Source organism: Sander lucioperca, chromosome 11 (assembly GCF_008315115.2).
Source record: "Sander lucioperca isolate FBNREF2018 chromosome 11, SLUC_FBN_1.2, whole genome shotgun sequence".
In the NCBI taxonomy this organism is placed as follows: domain Eukaryota; kingdom Metazoa; phylum Chordata; class Actinopteri; order Perciformes; family Percidae; genus Sander; species Sander lucioperca.
The window spans coordinates 6,616,821-6,640,859 of record NC_050183.1 but is presented as its reverse complement, the minus strand read 5'-3'; the positions used below and the strand labels follow the sequence as shown (position 1 = coordinate 6,640,859).

General features: G+C 39.7%; 1 protein-coding gene across 6 annotated transcripts; it reads right to left on the bottom strand.

Annotated features, from left to right (window-relative positions):
- Positions 1 to 111: 111 nt before the first annotated feature.
- zfr2 (zinc finger RNA binding protein 2) lies at positions 112 to 23,232 on the bottom strand. Of its 6 annotated transcripts, none has more exons than XM_031307217.2 (19): positions 23,077 to 23,232; positions 16,615 to 16,870; positions 16,339 to 16,456; positions 14,578 to 14,799; positions 13,358 to 13,686; positions 12,904 to 13,092; positions 12,412 to 12,652; positions 11,801 to 11,985; positions 11,122 to 11,241; positions 10,133 to 10,278; positions 9,357 to 9,483; positions 9,049 to 9,254; positions 8,540 to 8,708; positions 7,077 to 7,251; positions 4,196 to 4,284; positions 3,770 to 3,865; positions 2,847 to 2,958; positions 2,485 to 2,582; positions 112 to 1,778 (listed from the first exon to the last, which is right to left on the bottom strand). In XM_031307217.2, the coding sequence occupies exons 1-19, from the start codon at positions 23,127 to 23,129 to the stop codon at positions 1,605 to 1,607; spliced, it is 3,105 nt and encodes a 1,034-aa protein (XP_031163077.1). In that variant the 5' UTR covers positions 23,130 to 23,232; the 3' UTR covers positions 112 to 1,604. The 6 variants fall into 6 exon arrangements, with proteins under 6 accessions (XP_031163077.1, XP_031163074.1, XP_031163075.1 ...); XM_031307214.2 differs by having other exon boundaries at positions 10,115 to 10,278; positions 23,077 to 23,231; XM_031307215.2 differs by having other exon boundaries at positions 10,115 to 10,278; positions 16,339 to 16,453; positions 23,077 to 23,231.
- Positions 23,233 to 24,039: the final 807 nt, after the last annotated feature.

The following is a 24,039-nucleotide window of genomic DNA, read 5'->3' as shown; positions in this document are numbered from 1 at the left end:
AAGAAGTGACGCTGTAGGTGACGTGTTCTCCTGTTAAAAATAGTGTTTCTTAAAATTGTTAGAATGTTAGAATTTGCGGTGATGGAGAGACAACACAACCCAGGACACAAATGGCTTAAAAGTGTTTTAATATATTTCCCCTAATTTTAGGCAACACTACAAAGACATTCACATGTAAGGACAGCAACGTTCACACTTCCCATTTAAACAATACAAAATAGATTGCAACATCCTTCAGAAATAAAATAAGCAATATATGATGCTCTTGATAAATGAAAATCAAACTAAAAACGGCACAATAATGCTCTCATCACATCAACTTTTAAGCCAAAGAGTTGTGCAACTGTCTCTTCCCTGTCCTACATCTTTACAATATTAACCTGACAAAACACAACTCATAAATGTACCCCTTACTCTGTAATACACAACATGATGCAGGCACAAGGAAGAAAGTCAAAGGACTATATGATCATAACAGTAGGTACAGTATTTAGTCGGACTAAAGCTTCTCTCTTCTGCTAACCATACTCTGGAAGAAAAAAAGGTTACCAGGGATATTATTCAAATGATAAAATTATGGCTGCATACAGTAACATTGTCATTTCTTAAGTGCTTCATTCCCTCAGCATGCTACAGACTGTGCAACATAAGACTTCTCTCTCCTCAAGAGACAGATTTACTTTCCAGTGACCACAGAAAAACCTCACAAAACAGAGAATCTCTCTTGTACATTTCTCGCAAAACCTTATTGACGTGTTTTCAAGGGGAATTTATTTTCAGTGTAGTCTTGTATTTAAGGTGTGATGCAGGACTTTTGAATTTCACAACTCAAATGTATCACAATTTCAAAATGCATGAGGAGGAAATGTCGAAACAGGAGACTTTAGATGGAGCGTTTAATTCAGGAAGGACCTTCACACTATTTTATTTCTAATGTTCCTCATCTTAGGCACAACGAACATCACAGTACAGTATGTATGTAGATCTTAAACAGTAATCTGTGATCTTTCTCAGTTTCAAAGCTTCTAAACCAGAACCCATATCTTTTTGTTTGTTGAACACAGACTGAAAAACATTTTAGTATACAAATGTCATGCACCAACGTTAGTTCAGCGAGTCCTGACTCAAGCAGTCCAGTTCAGACCCTACTGGACAAAAAGCTTGCTAAGGTGCTGATGATTTAACTGGAGGCTTTCAACATCTTATAAAACAATACTGTAGTTGATGGTGGTTTAACTACTGGGAATAAACAAGAAGAGGGGTGGTCAGTAGTAGTGTGCAATTATACTGAAATGGAATGATGCAATCATTCATTTTCATGATTTCTTACCAAGCCAATTTTCTCTGCAAACTTTAAAAGACACTTAATCTGCGGGAAATTACTATACGAGAAGGATTTGCAGTACAGATTCTTAAGCTTCTGTTTCCTCCCCCCCAACACATTACTCCTCTTAATTCAAGGGTAGACATCTAACATGTACAGTCAGTTATATTCATATGTGTATAGCTGCGTGTTAAGATTGTTTTCAAGATAAGAAAAGTTGAAAGTTGTGACATTCTACCAGTCTACCAACAAGCAAAGTCCTCCACTCTGGAGGCAGAGGTCAAGCACTCTCGGCTTCTTCCTTCTTGTCTTTTTTGCCCTCCCCCTCCCCTTCGCCCGTTTCGCTGCCGTCCCGTCGACGCTTACGGTTGCGAGCGCTGGCCTTGGATGCTGGCAGAGACTCCATGCCCAGAACCTTGTGGATCTGGCGGAAAGCAAGCAGCCGCAGAGCATGCTGGAACCAGAGAAAACAGGAATGAGAAATGTTGCTTTGTAGCGTTATAGAGGGACACAGGAAACGAGGTGAGAGAGAGAAGTATGACATGCGACAAAAGGCTGTGGTCCTCTCCTTTCCCCCACAGCTGACCCTCTGAAGCAGACTACCAGCTTCACTGTGGATAGCGTTATTTTAAAAGTCCTCTCTTTCCTCATCTGACCGTTAGTGGATTCACCAAAAATCAAACACGCTTGAAATTAAATTTGCATGGTTCTGGTGGTGGTTTCACAAATAACCCTCACCAAGCTCATTAGCTAAACCTCACACTGTTGCTGTCTTTATTCACAGTTTAGTACTGGCTTATAAACTCATAACTAAAAAGCAAACACCTAAAACAACCAAGTGTGTCCTGTTATGCTGTCCAACATTTTACATTTAACATTTTACTACTGTTTAACTTATTTTACTATTTATTTAAATTTATTTTATTGTTATTAATACATACTGTGTGTATATGTTTATACTTATATTGTTTATATTCTTTTTATCCTTCTTATATTTGAATGTGTGACATGCTCCAACAACACCATGACAAATTCCTCGTATGTGCAACGTACTTGGCAATAAAGCCCTTTCTGATTCTGATTCAGTTACTAAAAGTGCATCCACACCTTCCACCCCATCAGAATCTAGACTTTTCAGTGGCCATGCTGTGTCTGGGTACCTGTGCACTGGCAGTAATGTCCTCTCTGGCTTGAAGCATCATGCTTCCCAAAGCATCTGTTGTCTCTTTCTCACAGGGGTCCATCAACCCTGGTCCATCTGAGTAAGGGGAGGAGAAACAAGTTAACAAGTGTGATAATGTATGTATTGTAATAAAATAATAATGAGTAATAATAGAGGCAGTAAATGGTGAATCCTCTCAAAAGGTTCAAGTTTGACACAAGCTGATTTTGAAGCACCAGAGGTAGTTACGATAGATAAGAAAATTACATAAAACAAGTATCTTTTTCTCAAAAGTCATAAAAGTTCTGTATCCTGTGAAATACTCTACGTATTCAAATCTCATTAACATGTTTGCCTGACCTGGTAGCAGGATGCCTGTGGAGATGCACTCTAGGACTCTGCGCATGGCCTCTCCTGGGCTGAGTGGGCCTGCAGCACTGCTGATCACTTTCTCCACCAGCAGCTCCATCGCCTGGAGGGAGAAGACACTTAAGTACCCTTATACATGTTGGTAGTCCTCTACCAGTCCTGACTCTTCATAAAAAAAAACCTTGTCAAGATATTTGGTGTGTATAAAAGTCACCTCACACAGGATACAGATACAGGATTGACTCAGCGCTGATAGAGCTATGAATCTATGTGAATATACTGTTTATGTTATTGTTCTCAAATAGACTGCACCAGGAGACAGAAATACAAAAAGAGGACGGAAATTTAGGGAAACAAACAGTTAAAATCAAACGTACAACAATGCACTTGTACTTGGAGAGATGACACAATATTAACCTTCATGTTGTCCTCAGGTCAAATTTGACCCATTTTCAAAAAGTTTTTTATATCAGAAATTTGGATTTCGTTAAAAAAAACTGTAAAAAATAAATAACTGGGATGGTTCCATACAACGTCCTTGACAAGTGAAATACATAATCAGTTCACTACTTTCATTGAATTTGGGTGTTTTATTCAATTTTATTGCATTTGAAAAAAAAAATTGATAAAAGAACATTGAAAAAAGTGACTAAAATGTTGGAAAAAGCATCAAAAACGCATTCAAATAAAGCACACAAAAAAAACCAAATCGACAAAAACATCAGGAAAAGCGACACAAGTGTCGAAAAAGACAAGCAAAATGTTTTTCTGACCTAGAAAAAGTTGCACGGTCGACGGGAAGACAACACGAGGGTTAAATAAAACCTTATTAGGAGAAGGTTGAATGCCCTGCCCCAAAAAAAGAAAAGGAAAATCAAAAAGTCCAAACATAAGAGACAGTCGAAGCCTCTTACCCAGCCGGGCATCTTCCCCCAGGTGGGAACCCGCTGACATAAATCTCTCAGCAACCGAATGATGATCACACAAGACTGCAGCCCGTTGGCACGAGCCTTTAGAAAGGAAGAGAAACAAATATTTGTATTATTATTTTTAATTACTTTAGATAGACTGGACTTCTGTCAATGTCACTATACAATTTAACTGGTGACTTTAAATGTGGGTATTTGGAAAAAGGCAAAGTAAAAACATTTGTGATTCTACTCAAAACTATAAACCTGTTTTGTGAGTAGAAATCTTAATGACTGAAGAGATGATGACCGCACATGCTTGCTGATTTTAGAAATCTTTATCATACAACTTGAACCAGTCCTACCAGGATTTTCGTGGTCATTATTTTACATTGTTTTTATGACATTTTCACATGCATGTGGTGCTTTTACCTGAAACCATTTGGCGTGACGGAGAGCAGCCAGGTATTCCAGACATTTTCTCTTATTCAGAAGATCAGTGGGGTCCTTCTCAGCCACACCTGGAGGAGATAGCATGCACAAGCTCATGACCCACAGTCAAACTAATGCAAAACCCAAATGATGACTGCAACACATAGTAAGTGTTGTTACTGTTGATGTAGTCACGTTTATCTCATGTGACCAGACATTTCCTTGAGACTCTTTGGTTTGTTTCAGTTTGTTTTGTGAGAAAAATAATGAGGGGAAGATATGAGAGAAAAGGAAAACATTTGACCATTGAATATTAGGTGTTTCACCGATGTATTCTTTGAGTGGGAGGTTACAAAAACTCATGCAAAAAAAAAAAAGAAAAGAAAATCCAAAGCATTCAGAGAGAAGAGTGGTGGGGTTTATATTTAATTTTTAGTTTAAGGTGACTAAACCACATAAGACCTATTGATTTTATAGTGTCTTTAAATGTGGACACCATTATCATCTGCCTGAGTGCATCTTTCTCTTAAGAGACATTTTGACTTGTTAAACTTAAGTGTGACTAATAACATGAATAATGTCCATTTGCGTCAGTGTCAGGGCGCTGGTACGGAGCATGCTGGTTCACTGGTGTGGACACTTAAAATGAAACTGAGCAATCGTTCATCGTTTTCCTGCTATAACAAGTCAAAATGTGTGCTCTGAGAAAGGCACATTAAAGACCATTTTATCTATTAAGTCAAACCCTCGTTTCCTTCTTCCTATAATGCTCTTATGACTCTTGACATTCTCTAAAGCATTTTGTAACATTTCTCCAGTTCAGGAACTGATCATTGAGCCCCATCTTTTGACATTTCGTCCCCACAATTAACACACAAAAATCTAAACCATGTAAGATTTGGCTTCCTTCACACCACTAAATCATTGTATGCAGGGAATTTGTAATTATTCAATAATTAAACATTTTAAGCTGCTTACACTAAGACTTGTAGCATTTTCTATAATAAACTCAGTGTTGTGGATTTCCTCGTTTATGCATCTGACTTTGCACAAGAGCCTGACTGAAACTGTTTGAGCAGCTGAGCTTCAGATCCAAAAATTGATTTTCTAAAACTTTTGATCATGAAACGTGGACTGTATTCCTTTTGATGCTCTCATTCTACATCATTTGATTGACCCTACTTTGCATAGATAGCGATGGTTCCCGTTACTCCTCTGCAATAATGTTTGAAAGGAAACTTCTTAAGCAGATAAAGGCACAAGAGCAAGGATACTTCTTTCCCTTCATGCCTTCATATTTAGAGACAATATCAACATCAAAAGGCAAACCAATGAAAGTCAGATCTACATGACAAATCCCAAGATTAACCTAATTAGTAGTACTACAAATGGTAAATTACAAAGTTATGTTTGTTTAAAGAATAATGCTTGTGTCTGTGTTGGATTTAGATGTTAATAGTTTGTGGGCTGTTGGAGGACAAATTTAAGAGACATTTACAAGACTGTAAAGTCACCTAGAAATTACAAGTTTGTCCAAAACATTCAATGTGGTTACTGATGACTGATGCTGAATATTTCTTAAGATCAGCCTTGGGACTTTCCAACTTCTATGTTCACTAGAACTGTAGCAACAGCAGAGAACATGTGCTTTCTTACAGGGGAAATGCATAACAAAAACAAAGCCACTTTTTTGAAGTCTACACTACCATACCACTTAGAATCAAAGACCCATATTTATCATGCCTCTTAGAGAGGGGGCTATGGATTTAGCAGCAGCTGAGCCCCTGAAAATGAACAAGAGGGGGTTTCCTCCTCTAAAAGGCTCAATAAACATGGGCAACCTGGTTCCTTTAAGGTTTCTATTCTTAGTGGTATGTAAATAAGTGTGGTCTTCAGATCAGCCATTGGCTTGCCTAGGTCTGCTGATACAGAAGTAGGGGCACTGATCAACAAACCCAAACAAAAGTTACAAAATAAAAGACAACGGCCACAGAAAACATTTCTACCATGTTTTCTAAATGGGAAAAACACATTAAAATACTGAGTTATTAGAGCAGGTGGAGGAGTGTTTGCAACACAATGATCTTGAAAATTACTTTTGTTGTTAAATGGGGGGAAGAGAGAGAATGATAATGGATTTAATAATGTCATCTCATTATTTCAACTACTGATCATTGCGAGGCGATAAAATGACACTCCAACACCTCTTCATTGATAATGCCACAGTATGATGCAGGGATGAGAGACGAGGGAATGGGAAGTCTCTGGACCTCAAAATCCCCTCATGCTGTAGGTATCGTGACCATAATGCAACAAGAAGCTAAACTATTGTCAAGTCTAGAAATAAGGATTTAAAAAAAAAATAAAAAATACAAATACAAATAAAAAATAGTATCACCATTTGAAGCATTTTCATCCCTGGGCATTATCTAAACACCGATCATCACCTTCAGTCTATTATTATAGTTTCCCAAAGGTTTTATATGAGCATGTGTTCACAAGATAAACACACACCCTAGTGGCACAGAAAGGTCGGAGAGCCCGGCTTTTGATTCCCATGTTGTGGAAAAGAAATGAAGAAATCGGGGACTACTGTAACTGCAAAAAATGGGGGAAATGAATAAAGTGGGACAAATGAATGTGAGTTAAATCTTATTTTAGGGGTTAAAGAAAAAAACCTACTATGAACGTGGTCTTGGTTACAAGTCCCACTTCTCATTTTGTGTAATTTTAAGAGCTTTTCAGCCTAAAAATGTAGGCTTTTTGTGGTTGGAAGGATGGAGCAAAGGGTATATATATATATATATATTTTTTTTTTAAGTGTATTACACACATCGCTTACATCTGGTCATCTGGTACTGAAAGCTTTGGCTTCTCTAACCTTTCTCAGCCGCTTTTCCTCCTGCCTGCTTCTCCTTCTCAGTAGCAGGGTCCTCCCTCATCAGCGGCGAGGTGAGAGAAATGGTCACCTGCATTTTGGGCTCCTTGCTTGAAAATATCACGATGTTCGCCTCCTCAGGGTGAGCCTGCACCTCATACTGATCTTCAGAAAATGTCTGCCGGTTAAAAGGACACTTGGGATTACTCACTACAGAGGAGGAGGGGTGTAGGGGCAAATAATAGCCTTGTTTGGCGAGGTTACAGGGCAATACTGTTATGTGTTTAACTCTGGGTTTCGCAATTTATTTTCTCTCAAAGTAGTTTTCCTTCAGTCACAGGGTCTGTGACATTACCCTAAATATATTTCCCAACAATCTTTGTAATTGTAATATTTAGGAAAGCAATGGGGCAGTTTAAGAAGATAAAACCCCCATCTCACTCTGTAGGATTCAGGTGTCATAACCAGGCAGTGAATCTAAAGATCAGTCAAAAGCACCTTTAATGCAACATTACAGCTAAAGCAGGAGGGAGGAAGTGTGAGCAATTGCAACACATCACAACCTTGTACCTGGTGGCAATCCTCTGTCTTGAGGAGAAAATGCCAGCAAATTAATAAATAAAAAGAAAAAAAAAGAAAAATCCACATGAGTTTTTCTCTTTAGGCTAGGGGCAGTTCAGTCATTTGTGAACAACTAGAAACCACACAGTATTTCTAAGATGTAGCAGAAAACAGTCCTCTAATAACAAACAGACTAAATTGATTTACACAATTAACTTTACAGAGTGGCAGTTCTGAAACACCAAAACAGTGGTAGTGTATATCCACAGCAAGCTAAAATGACAAAGTCAACTCTACTGATTTTACTTTCACTGTTAATCATTCTAATCATTAATAAATACAAATATAAACTGCTGTGTTGTTTCTGACTGTGAAAGACAGCTGTGCATGTTCACTAATGATAAATGAGATGCTCTAGCATATGAGAGAAACTCATCTAGGATGAAGTGATTCGACAGAAGAATATTTTTCTGGGTTGGTAATTTGGTTGTAACACATGAGTGCAATTACTACATCACAAGGTTTCATTTGTTTGTTTTTTTATATATAGAGTGAAAACCTCTAGTTCCCATTATATTTAACCTTTCAGTACCTCGGTATCCAGCTCTTATGACACAAGTCATAAGGCAGTGGATGACAATTTCCTTTTTTTTTTTTTTTTTTTTTTTTTAAATCTACTCATCTGACTACATGATATTTAACTAATAGTGATACAACTGGCAAGGAAACTGTTTCATGCCATTTTTGTCAGAATTTACAATTTATCTATTTTTTATACCACACCCAGGTATGTCATGAAATCCTAAAATATTTTAAAACTTAAAACGTAAATTCAAAGGTTACCACAATTCTTCCCTCACTCAACTTCAACCAATGTCCTAAATTAACTGGCGACGTTTCCTTACCTCCAGTTCTTTGGGCAAATGCTTGGCGATGTTCTTCAGTAAAGAGATCGTGGGTTTCTTAGCAGTCAGCAGGATGAGCTCAACATTTCTGTCCCCATGAAGCAGCAGGCCTTTGGCCAGGATGCCCACCCTCATCACACCTTTTAGCAGCCGTCCTGAGTTCTCAGTACTGTCAAGAGAAACAAACTGTTCAGCTGAACTGGGGTTGCTTGCAGCAAAAATCTATCTACTGTATGTATGTATGTATGTATGTATCTATCTATCTACTGTATCTATCTATCTACTGTATCTACCTACTGTATCTATCCATCCATCCATCCATCCATCTATTGTATCTATCTATTGTATGTATCTATCTATCTATCTATCTATCTATCTATCTATCTATCTATCTATCACCTACTCAGCAATAAAAGGTATGTTACTCTTGGCTTCAACTACCCTAATCCTTGTTATTACCAACCTGCCCAAAGAAAAATGTGAATTATCTGCCAGAAGTCATTCTTTACCCTTTTTCATCTCCTCCTTCAGTGGCAGCCGTATCAACAGCTGGTGTCTCCTTCTCCAGCAGGGAGTCTGACACCAGTTTTAGGGCTCTCTCAGAGTGGGAGACAATCCTCTGAACAGCCTGCAGCTCTTCCTCTACTGGGTAAATGGTCGAGTGTTTAGCCATGATGTGACGGTCGTCAGGAGAGTCTGGCCGACGCACACACGTCTTATGGGGGAGGAGGGAATAAAGTGATTGATCACACTGGGAATTCAAGTTTTCTCCCATACAACACAAAACACAGAAAAGAACTGCAGTTGCGGCGCTCACCAGTAGAGGGGGTACTGGCATACCAGGGCGGCTCATCAAAGGTGGAGGAGCCATCCTGCGTCTCTGCTCCCCCCAATACATCTGCTCCTCCTCCATCCTCCTCCAGTACATGTCCTCCTCATATCGCCTGCAGGAGAAGTTTTTAATGGCATTCATTAAAAATCATTTACTCCCACAGGGGAATGTGATGGCTGCCATTAACGAGACACAGTAGACCATAAAAACAAGCACTTTACCGAAACATTTTCTCCAATCTACCGTTGACGATATAAGGTAATTATATACAGAGGTTTAGTGTCAAAAGCATTGTTAGTGGTTAGTTAATCCATGATTATAAAAATGGCAATTCCCCTTGTAAAACAACAATTAAAGCACAGGCCTGGTATGTCAAACATTTCATTGTGCATTTTCACCGATTTAGACCTTAATCTGGCTGTACAGTTTTCATGATAAAATCCTCACAACTAACTTATTTATATAACGTCTTCTGGCTGTTGAAACTGCATTTATACTATAAATGCAAGAAAGCTGATGTGAATGACAAGAAAACAGGAAAAGAGTATATTAAATGAGGCAAGAAATTCTCTTTTTTCCATGTGTACATGCGTCAGACTAACACTCAGCTGCTCAGCTTTAGGACTTCCCCTTTACTGATATTACCTGTATGAATGTTTTTTTCTTTTTTTTTTTAAGTCTATTCTGTGCCAACCAAGGAAACATGTTTAACGTCAAAGTGGGAAGACGTTTAAGTTACTAACTTTGGCCATGAGTCTGACCTCATCTCCATGTGCCAGCACTGTTCATCGTCTCTCTGTCTCTTCAGCACTGCCTTCTGTTTCTGCTTCTTCAGCTTGCTCTCCTGCAGCTTCCTGGCCCGGTTACTGGGCTTGATCTCCACAGGAAGCTCTGGGTTCACTTTCTTCTACAGAGGAGGAGGACAGAATAAATGTAAAGGGAATGTAAGAAGGATGTAATGTCAGTCCACACAGGATCCTGCACATTCTCAGACTAGTCCAGATACAATTTTAAAAAATCCTTTTTTTTCTATTTAGTCTTCCATCCACTCCAAGCTGAAATTGTTACCCCTAAAAACTGAGCGTTTCTTAAAAGGCAACCTTCAGAGATAAGATCAAGTCTTCCTCTAGTCAAACCTCTCCTTAAAGCCACATTTCACTGGAATTGTATCTCGTACTATTTCATGCGACAAAATTAGTTGATTGAAAGGTGCCCCGCTGAGTTTCTTGTAAACAAGTTATTTTTACATTCAGTGTTACTCACTAAATGCATCTTGTGTATTCTAGAGGTCTAATAACATATTTAGTGCATTTCCTTCGTCATGAAACATTTGCAAAACAGATATTCAAGTATTGTAAATCCAGCATTGTTTACATCCATCTATACATGTTTACTAGCTTGCAGTCGTCTTCTTCTCTGCGTATCTTGGCGTGTTACCGCCACCTGCTGATCAGTGCAATCACGTGACACCATTGGTAGGATTTTGTATTACATCCAACACGTGTTTGCAACAAAACGGGGACCCACTCATAGAAAAACACTACATTGGTATATTGGCACCTTTAAGAAGCCAACTTTTTGACATAGTTAACCTCACCCCTTGTCAGTTAATGGCTGAAATACCCCATTGTGTAGCTTTTCGATGAAGCGAAGAAAGGAAGAAAGTGTACGTATCTCAACGCTGTTCATTATGTCTCTCTGGATAACCAGTCAGACAGGACTCAGCTCAGTGATGCTCTGACTAACTTACCTTGTATTGGAGTCTGTGCCTTCTTCCTTTCAGGTGCATGTCTTTAGCGTTGGGGTCGTTGAAGCTGCACTCACACAGTTTACAGTGGAATCTAATCACTTTGCCGTCAACGTTTCGGACCTGAAACAAACAAAGTTTAGGTAAATACACACCATGAATGACCACGGACGCAACATAAATGAGCTTTCTGGCGCTGATGCAAATATTTTTTTACTTTATAAAAAAGGAACTAGAACTTTTTTTTTATTATTTGCATATTAACCAACGTATATCAGTCCTACAATATACAGATTGACTGTAGGGCTGGGCAGTATGGAGAAAATCAAATAGCACGATATTTTTTACCAAATACCTCGATATCGATACCGCAACAATATTGTAGTGTTGACTATTGGTGCTTTCACAAAATATTTACACAATGAGATTTTTGATAATCATCAGTAATGTGGATATAATGACTAAGTGGGTAAAGGCAAATAATAGAACAGTTACAACCGTCTGGTAAGTTCAGAAAATGACATCACTTTACTGTAATGCAGCCTTTAAAACCAGGAAAAGACAACACTTATGCCATATTACGATATCCAAAATCTAAGACGTTATCTAGTCTCATATCACGATATCGATATATTGCCCAGCTCTAACTGGCTGTCGGCCATTGTCCTCATTTTCTGCTTACCTCCTCTACGTAGTCGTGTCCCACTGGCTGGATGTCTCCCTGGCCTCCAGCTCTGTCACCGTCCTCATCGTCACTCTGAGGGTCCCTCCTCTGAATTGACTGTTGCATGGGCTCCTCCACCTTGGCAGCCACCACCACCACCGCTGCTGTCACTGCAGCTGCTGGAGCGCTGACAGGCTTATTGGCTATGCGGCAGGCAAGATATTAGAGAGTTTATTGAAGGCTAATGCTAGATGCCTCTTTTTAAAAAAACAAAAAAATATCCTCTTCTAGTCTCTAATTTGTATCTCTAGTTCAAAGGTTGGTAACCATTGATAAACTAGTAATTGTGTTAACCAACAGTTATTTGATTTGTTAAAATGTTGTCACATTCGTTCATTTTGTTAATTAAATTGTATCTGGCATTGACACTTATAGGACAGATACTGTAACCGAAGTGCAAAGCTGAAGCTTAACCATTCAAAATAAACATGTATTTAATGACACAGCAAGCAAACACACACAGAAAAAAAAAAACATTGTAGTTAAAGAACTCGTTTAGCTATAAAAAAAAAAGTTATAAAACTCCAAACTTTCCATTTGTTGGGAGCATAAATCATCATAACACTTACAAATGTTATATATTTTGGGAGGAGCTGGTTTCTTGACTGGTGCCGTTATTTTGACCAGGGTGTTTACAGCCCCCTGTTTGGGTGTCACAGTGGGAGTTGAAGTGGTTGAGACAGAGGCAGGAGTGGATGTGGTGACTGGAGGTTTCCCAGCTGTCGAGGTTGTGATAACTGGAGCTGAATTCACCAACACTGGCTCAGTGGAAGGTATAGGTTTGCCCAGCTTGGTGTGAAGTTTCACCACCTTTCCAAGGTTGACAAAGAAGAGACAGAGGGGGATACAACCATTTAAGGCTGCTGATACTTAATCCCATCCCAAATCCCTGAGGCAGGTTTCATTCCAAGACTTGGCCGCTCCGATGGAACATAACATGAAACACCACAGTCATGTCCAACAATGTTACGTCAATTTCTCCTACAGCTGCCTATATTTTCTTAAATAACAAATATTGAAACACTTGAAGATAAAGACAAAAGCATCACAGCTGTGCTAACCTTCTGATGTTTGGCCCCACGGATATGGGCGGCATAGGCGTCCACTCCGGTGCAGGTGACGTCACATAGCTCACAGCGTAACTGAGTCTGGACACCTCTGGGCCCATTGCTGGCCCCCGTCTGCCCCCCAGATTTAAGGGCTGCCTCCTTTTTCTTATGCTTCTGGCCCTCAAGGTGCTCCCGGTACGTCTGATGCAGTAAATCAAACCAGTAAGCAAGTTGAAGTTTCCAAAAGCACATAAAGAAATATATATATATATTTGTTAATTTTCATTGGTTTTCTGTCTTAAATATATTATTATTATTATTATTATTATTATGTGTTTGTTCCGCGTGTCATTTTTTTGTATTCGTTTGTGTAATTCAAAGCTCTGCAATGCAAAACACAATAAATCTTTTATGTTAAAAGCTTTCATATAATACAATCTTGTCCCTTCTCATTACTAACTCCTACCTGAGGGCCTGCACAGCTGATCTTGCAAATGTCACAGTAATGGAGCTGGGGCTGCTTGGGAGGCCCTTTGGGCTTCTGCAGCTTGCTCTGATGAAACGTGGGCTTTTTGTAGGTGTTTACAGTCGGAGCTGTCACCATGTTGCTGCCTGAGTTGCTCCAGGAAGAGCTTGTCAGCTGCTTAGGTGGTGGCTGGATGGGGGGTTGGGGCTGTTGCTGGGGCTGCTGAGGTGGAGGCTGCGGCTGGGTGAGAGTCTGCTGGGCCGGCTGGTAATAGGAGGGGGTGGATGTAGAGGTGTAGCCAGTAGAGTCATAATTGGAGTAGCTAATGCCTGAGGGTAAGAGAGCAGGAGGAATAGAGTGAGGACAGAGAGTTATTAGAGAGAAGAAAAGCATACAAGATATGGGTCACTAATGAAGGCTTAGCAGGCATGCAAGCAATAAGCTGCACTGCAGTTTCACCAGCATCCAGACCAAGAAGGACAAAGTCAATCCCAAAATTGTCTTTGACAAGTGTCGAATTAGCAAAGTAAGTTTAACGTTTTTATACACCCGTCCCTGCCACTCAATATCAACTCAAACCTTGGTTCTCCACCACAGACACTCTTGGACTCTCTTGGGTTTCCTTTTAAACATTTCTCATCCAACTAAACATCTGTGATACAAGCCGAACACCTGAATCATAAGAATCAACCAGCACTTATTACTTAAGCCCAATATGCAGTCATTTACTACGTAAAGGCAGAGTTAGTGGTTAGCTCGCCAGCTAAAGTAGTTCACCAACTAGCACTGCGAAGACTCAGTACGTCACAAAGTGTCTAGAAATTAATATTTTACAAAGACACGCTGATGAATTTCACTGTGACATTTTCTGTGATGACCAGACTAGAGCAGAATAATACAAATAATAAATATATCAGCTATTGTGTGCAAGTAAATATGTTCTAATAAATGAACTTCTCATCATCCCATCACCTTCTCCTTACTGTACTTGTACTGTACATTTCTTTGTTTGTGACATAGTAACAAGGATGCACCTTTATGTAAAGTCTATTGGTTGCCATTTGTAACATAGTAACCGGTACCCCACACTTTAATTTATAAAAACATATTTACATTTAAATGTATGTATCTTTTTTAATATGCACATTGAGCATGTTGGGCACAAATGTTTCCTTTGGGATAAATTATCTTTTCTCATCTTATTTCTTATCTTATGTTACCTGAGTAGGTGGTGGCTGAAACAGTTGATCCGAAGGAGGAGCCAAGGGTGTAGGATGAAATGGGTGTGGGGGGCTGCTGGACACTGGTGGACACTGGGTAAATGTTGTAGCTGGTTGACACAGAGGGGGCCAGAGGCTTCAGGGCCGTTACCTGCCTCTGGGGAGGAGGAGGCTGGCTGTACACAGTGGACGGGGCTGGACTGTATGCACTCTTTACGCCTACTGATTTAGGAAAGGGTAGGGGGCAAAGAGGAGAGGGGGGAGTAGAGGTGGAGAGGAAGGGCATTAGAGTGAGGAGAGCAGACAGCAGAAGAGATCTGACGCATCTTCTGGAACCGGGTCTGGTCTGAGAGATTTTAGCAGCGCAGAAAGGATCCTCATTTCACGAGCAAATGAGCAGCCGGCACATTCCGCACATATCACGACATCTTAATAAGTGAATACGAGTAAATAATACCAGGACTGATGACCCACAAATCCTGGCGCGTACATTACCCACAATACAACTAGAACATCGACTGTTTGATCAGAGATTTGGGCGGGTTATGCTAGTAGCAGCTAATGTAGCCTCAAGCCGCTTGCCTTAAAGGACAATTCCGGCGCAAAACAAACCTAGGGATTATTAACAGATGTGTACCCACTCTGTCGTTCTCTGGGACATGTTTTCATGCTAATCGAATGAGTTTGGAGCTTGAAAGACGCTAGCGCGGACAGCTGACAGCTACTACGCTAATATTTGGGGCACAGGGAACGTAAAAACAAATCGCTATTTATACCACTAAAAAGGCTCAAAATATCACCAAACTTCAACGGTAGAATAATGAGGGTCCCAACACGTTAACCGAAGCATTGAGAACTTTGTTAAGTGTACAGACAGTTTATTGAACGAAGAGCTGCGGGAGCTCCGTGAAAGGGCTACGAGAGAGAGAGAGCTACCGGTAGTCAATGCCGCAACACAGCCTCGTACTTCAGGAAACTGGTGGTGTACCTGCGGACATTGTGAAGCTGTGGCCACCGAACAGGAGTGTCTGTGTTGCACGGAGTGGGACCTGTTGCGTCGCGACACCCAAGAGACGCAGTGTTTTGTACAGTCTGAAGATTTCCCCTCTCTGATAAGCAGGGCTGTACTGCGACCCAGACCGGAGGGACCAGATGGACAGTTATCCACTGAGTAAGTACACTAGACAAGTTATGCAGAGTGCGATTATTTCAGATATATTGAGCAAACTGCTTTTGATTTTAGTTTGCATCGCCAGCTGTAAGTCATGACTGGTTTCCAAGACGGCGGCATGTAAACATGAACGCGAGTGTCTTTATAATCTATCTTTTCAATAAACTGTCTGTACACTTACAAAGTTCTCAATGCTTCGGTTAACATTTAGGGACCCTCATTATGCTACCGTTGAAGTTTGGTGATATTTTGAGCCTTTTTAGTGGTATAAATAGCGATTTGTTTTTACGTTCCCTGTGCCCCGAATACTAGCGTTGCAAGCTAATCAGCGGTCCACGCTAGTGTCTTTCAAGCTCCAAACTCATTCGATTAGCATGAAAACAACAGAGTGGGTAGAATCTATCTGTTAATAACCCCTAGGTTCGTTTTGCGCCGGAATTGTCCTTTAAGCTGAGATGAGGAGCGAGCTACCGACGTCTGGTAAACTCACTTCTTTAAAATTGGTTTCCCCTTAATATTGAATAATCACTCAGCCATTACAATGATTGAAACTTTGGACGCAACATGATAGTAAAAATAAACTGACTTACCCGTCTGGTAGTAATTCTCTGTGGGTGTCCTCTGAGCTGAAGCTATACTCGTCTGGTAGTACTGTTTGTTGTCATAGGTCGTGACAGCTGCAGGGCGCCCGTAGCTGTAGTTGTCCTGCTGGTGTTTACAAGAGTGCATTTCATCCCATATCTTAGTGGCTAAAAGTCAGATTATATGACTCAAAACAAAAGCCTTTACATAACATCCAATATGACTACATCATGCTACAAGAAACTGAGAAGCAGGTATCATAAAGGAAGCAGAAAGCGACTGACCGTGTCCGAGTATACTTGGTACGTCTGTGGGGTGGTGGTGGGCTGTGGGGGTGCCGGGGGGTCTGGCTGCCTGTAGGCGTAGTCAGGGGGAGCCTGGTGACTCTGATAGGCAGGGTAAGGGGCAGTGACCACTGGCCGGGCTGCCTGGACTGGAGCTGGAGAGTAGGATGCAGTCACTGCATGAGCCACAGCTGGAGCCTGCTGGACACTGTAAGTGGCTGTGGAGGGATGGGAGTAGGCCGGGGGAGGCTGGGTACTGAAGGAGAGGAGAAGGGCATTAAGTAAAGCAGGCAGGTAAACTTCAAAACTGCTTTCAGAGGACAGCTTTATAAACAACTAGAGCCAGACCGATATATCGGCCGATATTAGGCATTTTGTTATAAGTGTTAACATGGTTGTTTATTTTTTTTCCCCAGTCTTAGTTAAGTTATATTTATGAAGCTTACCAAGTCTATTAATACTGGAACCTTTATTTTTTTTTTGTTATTGTGTTTTTGTTCAAAGGACTTTAAGTTTCATATCTTAACTTTGTATTTTTATACATTTTATTTATCAGATCTTTAATATATTTTGATGTTCCTCTGTTCCTCAAACAAGTCTATTTTTAAACTGAATTATCATATTATTTTAGTGAGGACTCATAAATAACTACAAATAACTAATGTTAGGGAAATCTCTTTATGTTTTGTTACGCGTTTCTGGATTTTTTTTTTAAAATATATATATAATCGGCCGATATATCGGAATATCGGATTTTTAAATCACCAAATATTTGTATCGATATCGGCCTTAAAAATTCTTTATTGGTCGGGCTCTATAAACAACATTATATTTTAACACAATTAAGAGTCTTCTACTTAGGAAGAGTGGTGCTTTGAGCTAAATGCTAATGTGGGATCACCAAAGTAATGATTACCATTCATTCTTAAGGGGGCATGAATGTCAGTGCTCTGTACTAAATTTCATGTCAATCCATCCAATAGTTGTTGACTGGACTGGAGTTATTTCACACTTAAATCCACAAAAATCAGGTAATCACTGAACCATGAATAGAAGTACAAAATCTCATGTGAATCCATCCGATAGTTGTCGAGATATTTCAGTCTGGACTAAAGTGGTGGACCGACCGACTGATGACTAACAAACCAGCAGACCACCATGAGTCATGCCACTAGCATTGCTAACGACAGGCACAAAAATAGGGAGACAAATTGAATGCAATATGTCAACACCTAATCAAGATGAATTTATCATGGAGGACAATATTGTGATTACTAATATTAAATGATTGACGGAGCAGTCCTGCATTGACCTCTGATTAATTTGTATAAGCATACAGAGACAACTCCACAGCGCCTTGTTGTTAGCATGGTTGGGATGGGGACAGCAATAACAGACAACAACATCAGTAACTAACTTTATTAAGCTTTCAGTGTCTGGATGAACAAGAACATAAGGGCTAAAATTAAATGATGCCGTAATGTCAAAAAAGAACATATACTCACAATGCTTTGAGAGTAATCACAACATGTTATCTTACAAAAATGTACAGGATCCAGTGTAAATAAAAAACAGTTGCACATTACCACCAGTACCAAGATGGGATTTGAATATTGGTTGACTATTCTGTGCATTATCCATTGGGTATTCTAATATTTCCTCTATATAATTGCCTGTAATTTCATTACTCAAACTATGGGCAAGAATTTCCACAATCTAATAATTAGATTATAAGTGCAACATGCCATGTGGAGACTTAGAAACTTCACCAAAAAATAAACAGAACAAAAATCAATAAGTTTGGTTGAACGGTGGGCTGTTGACCTACTTGTCTGCTCTTACACATCCCTGCTACCAAAACTATGAAATGTTGTTAAATATTTTAAGTTTTGGACAAAAGATGCCAGCACTTTCATGACAATAAACGGAGAACAACCCTTTACATTCACTAATTGCTTATTAAAAACTACAGATAGGGCTGGGCCAGGATCCACGATTAGCACCCGGCACTCGCAAATGCAATTAAAAATCTTCGTGGGTGAATCAAATAAATGAGGTCAGCCGCCATAGGCAGATTGTTGAAATAGACCTATTTCTTTACACCTCTCATCACTAAAACACACAAGTTGATTAACCATGTTTTGTTTTGCACACTGGTGGCTGCATGCAACGTATGACCATCAATAAGTGTACTGCAATTCTTTGATTAACCCTTGCTGTCCACCGTTGCTACGGTCATGCCTATTTGTCTTATCTAACTAAGGTACCACAGAGGTACGTATCTGATCATATCATATGCAGTTTTATGGCTGGCCGGTTGAAAAATATTTTGCCCAGTAAATGTTTTCAGTTTACCAGCTATTGGCAGATAGACCAAAAAGTTCATTTTGAACCCTGTTCCTGATATGACAAATATATTGTGAAACAATATACATTTTTTATATTGTGGTAAAAAATTACTAAAATGTGTGCAAAATTGATAATAGTGCTGTTAAAACATCTGTTGAATAACTCAAAAGCGGCATTGCAACCTTTGACACGAGATAACGTTCAAATGGTCCAGTTGTAAATATTTGAAGGCCTTGGGGATCTTAATTCCTTGAGACACGCTTGATGGAAAGACAAGATAGCTAATAGGAACCATAAACGCCCCCCTTTATGATTTATTTTCCATTGTAGATTTGCTATAACTAGGCTAGTGGGGACAAACTAGTCGACAATGTTGCATTTACGGGATTGTCCGCCGGTTGTCCCTCATTTTCGGGCAGATGTTGCTCACCTTACGCTTTCTTTGTGATGGCATTCTAAACTCTGGTCGATTCGGGAACCATCCTTCGAGCTAGAACCGACAATCAAATTCTTTTTTTTAAAAGTAAAATTCTCATCACAAATTCAACAGCAATTTTAATTCCAGAGCTCGCCTCCCTACGTGCACATGTTCCATGTTAATATTAGCAAAAGGATAGCGCTGCTTGTTGTTTATGTGCCAGGGGGTGTAAGTTAGGGCTTTGACTCCGAACTTCGTTATTCGAATATAATTTGAATATTTAAAAAAATATTGATATATACGAATATTAGGCAGCCCTTAATATTCAAACCTGTTATGGGCATTTTTTTTTTGTAAATGTGTTTGCTTGTAAACGTTTTCAATTCAGATTCCGAGGCTTTTTCATGAATTTCAAAATGTAACTTTCGCTCGGCCGTAGCGTTGCATTTCCCCTGACTTATTTCCTGGTTCTCCTTCTCCATAAACAACATGAAATCAAGGAGAGGGTTAACTTTTCCTGCTACAGATGTCTCACCGTGGTCAGAAAGAACAGGGGAGACGCTTTGTTCCTCTCACTATGACTCTAGAGTCGCTACTCGCTCTGAAACTACCAGTAATCATCGTCACTCTCTCACTCTATTACACACACACACACACACACACACACACACACACACACACACACACACACACACACACCGGCTCGACGCACACACCAGCGCAAAAGTATAAACATCAGACCACTTACGTAGGCTACGGTGAAAGCTCCGAACTTCCTGTTGAAAGCATACGGTTTGTGTTTAATCCAGGGTCTGACTTTTAATTTAAAAAAAACAGTGGTGGCAGTGTGTTTTTCTTCTAACATCATTGCCTGCCTACTGACTGATACACTGCCCTCTGGTGGACAGAACATATACGAAGTTTGATACCAATATAAGTCTTACTGAAGGCATTTAATGGTCAAAATATTATTAATAAATATTTGAATATTAATATTAATAAACAAAAGAACTTCGAATATGATTTTTGGGCAAAAGTCAAAGCCCTAGTGTAAGTGTAGGCGCTGTTGTATGTGCAGTATTTTTAACCACCTGCTCTGTTCCACAGCAGCGTGGACAGAACATGCAGATGAATGGCACCACTACCCCGCACCCCGAATAGAAGGTTTAAATATATTCAAGAATTTGTCAATGAAGCTTCGAAAGCCAGAAATTAGTATTTGGGAGGGCCCTAAAACTTTCCATGGGAAATAACAGTAACTTATGAATGCATTTCAACTCTTACTTAAAAAGGTCCAGTGTGTAACGTGTTTAGTTGTTCATTATCAAAATCTGTGTTGCCCGTTCACAAACTTGTCCTTTTTCATGAATATTCACCACCACCATCAATTCCAAGTATTCCTTTTGGCTTGGAATTTTACGTTTGCATTTGCATGAACTGGGGTTGACGCATAGACAGTTAAAGAAGTGGACAAAGTGACGCCGTTGTTTTCTACAGAGACCAGTGAAGTATATTAGACTGATATTAGAAGCACTTTTCCGGTGATGGCTGAGCGTTACTGCGCAGCCTCTAACTGAGCTTCAAGACGTAGATGTGATGTGAGCAACCTGTCTGAAAGTTGTAAGTCTTCTGGTAGCTATGCCAAGAGAAATCTCAATCATTCAGAATCTTGCAGAGAAGGAGAGCGTAGGTATATGTAAGGAGATAACATAGGCACAGGCTAATTACTGCTAACTAAAATGATAGTTAACATTAGTAATTAAACTTAAACAGCTAATGTAAATCAAAACTGCCTGCGAGCTTCTCCTGTACTATATGGTAATTCCTCTACTATGCGACAGTAAGTCGCGTGGTTATGACACAATCGTTAGCCCATTTTTACAAAAACGCCTGCTACGGAGCCATAACGTGAGATACAAGGTAATGGCGCCTTTAATACATTGTCGTGTTTCTTTAGAAATAAACAATGGACAAATAGAGTCTTTAAACACTTCAATGTAAAGTTATTCGCTGTCAAAGTGGCGCCAAAATGAATGGCAGTCAATGGGATGCTAACGGCGGGTGATGGCTTGATAGCAACAAAATGGCTCCATAGGAGGTACGTGTTGTGAGGAGAAGCTTACCCCCTTGGAATTTACGAAGAAACCAGACCCACGTGACGCGTTCGTCCAATCAGCTGCCGGTTTTCATTTTTGGGCGACAATACAGATTAGCGCCACCTGCTGTTATGGAGACGTATTATGTTGCGTCACTTTGGTGTGTTCTGAGGCACTTTTTTGACCAACTCTGGGAGACTGATCAGTCCAACTGCCTTTTCTGCTTGAATTGATTGCAATATATGATCTCAACGCTAGATGGGAGAAATTCCTACACATTGGACCTTTAAGTAAAAGTTCAAAAGTATCAGCTTTAAAAAAATATAGCCTACTTAAAGTACCAAAAGTTTAAGTACTCATTATGCAGAATGGCCCGTTTCAAGTTGTCAAATTAAAGTAAAGTGGACTAAAAAGTATATTTGCCTATGAGATGTAGTGGAGTAGAAGTATGAAGGAGCAGAAAATGGAAATACTTACTAAGTACAAGTACCTCAAAATTGTACTTAAGTACAGTGCTTGAGTAAATGTAACATTACTTAGTTTCCACCACTGTTCATTTATGATAACGGAGAATGACCAAACAGTATCTTTATTTGTCAGCTATAACTGTTATGCTTGCTTGTTTATGCTGTTGTTGCTATACCTTTAATATATCTGGGTGTGTGAGGTCATCATGGGAATTTTGCAGGCAATGGGCAGAAGGCAATATTCTATTTGTTTTTAGGGTTTTTGCATGAAAGTCGACAAGTTAATTTATTTCACAAGTATTCAGTCCGCTGGAATAACCGTGTCTGGTAATTTTTATCTATCCAGTAAAAGAGAGAGAGAAAGAGAGAGAGAGAGACACTGCAGAAGTTTATGTTCAAACAAGAGTTACCATTACAATTTAAGACTGGTCACCAATGAACTCAAATCAGGAGAAGTGTACACTTTAGTGCAAAAAGTCAAACATGTACTGAGGTTTGTTGACTTGAGTGCTAGTCAAGAAAAAACAAAACACCAGACAAAACTGAAAACCTTCACTAAGCGCAGTGAAAAATAATGCATGTATTTACCTGTCCCACGGCCTTCTACCTTTCTACATTTACATAACAATCTATTGAAATGTTCCTGTAGTAGCAGCATGTCGTTTTACACATATAAACTATAACAAGTGCACCGTTTGTGAGGCACGGGACCTTCAGTACAGCTAGACCAGGGTTAGCCCTCCTTAATCCTAAACGCCGGCCAAAATATCACCCGTCACAGCTGCAGCCAGCTCGATTAACTAAACCAGTTGCGTGACATTTGCTATAACTGACTTCTTGTTTGACGTTTAGCTAAGTATTTCAAGTGGTAAAATGTTGATCCATCAGTAACCGCAGATGAGCGTACTGGGGTTCACCTAATGTCAAGCAGCGTGTTGGGAAGAGCTGGCCTGCGAACTTGGCTTAACGCTAGCTAACGTTAGCTAACCGAACTAGCGGGACAAGCTAGCTGTGTAGCTTGTCTCAGCAGTACCACCACGCAGTGAAATCCCAACACCGACCATTATACACCAGTGGCTAATAAACGTAACTCAATAGACATGCTGACACCAACCAGCATTACTTGAATTACCTGTATTGCGGACCGGCACCATGTGTGAAGCCGAAATAATTGCTTGCAGCCATCTTGGCATCTCCAGCACAGTACAGTCAAAGAGGTCATAGTACTGGCAGACAGCAGTGAAACCCTGAAACTGAACGTCAAGATAGTCCACCCCCTCTACTGCAGCCAATGACACATCGCTGCTACACCGGAACTGCGTAATACAAAAACATATCTTACACACAACTGTGAGTAAGCTATTAACGAAAACACAGGGATACATGTCGTGTAAATGTATAATTTCAGTTAATTTACCGTAACATGTTTAGCATCAATTGCTTTTTCAATATGTTCAATGCATTCCCCCATAGATATATGGTATTCCCCATAAATGCGTCACGCATGCGCACCGAAAGATATTGGTTAAGTATCGTTAAGAAGGAAGCTTTATAGGCTATATATGTATTTGCTCTTTTGCTTGTGAGACATAGTGAGATATAATATGATTAAAATGAACACTAGAAAGTTATTGGTATAGAAACAGAAAAAAGAAAGTGGATGATAACTCTAAAATATATTCATGAAACTAAATCGACAACCAAAGAAGAAATCTAGTCTTCGTTGAGCCTGGTTTAAAAAAATTAAAACTGCAATGCTAAAATGCTTCCATTATCCTCGTCTTATATTGTCTAAAAAACGGGGTTCACGCGAAGATGGAAGTAGGTTGAAGTGAATCCTCTCGCTTTGCATGTGTCTTCACCTGCTGTGTCTGCTGAAAGTCGCGTGTGCGTGTGCCTGTCAGTCATGCTTGCATCATGGCTTGCACCGATGGTAAGATAGATACATATCTATCTTATGTAGCCCAACTACCAGGCACTGCCTATGGAGACAAAAAATCAACTAAATATAAGATTATATATATATATATATTTTTTTTTTTTTTTGTTGCAAATTATAGAAAGAAGCCTGTTATAGGAATGTGCAGCCAACAGC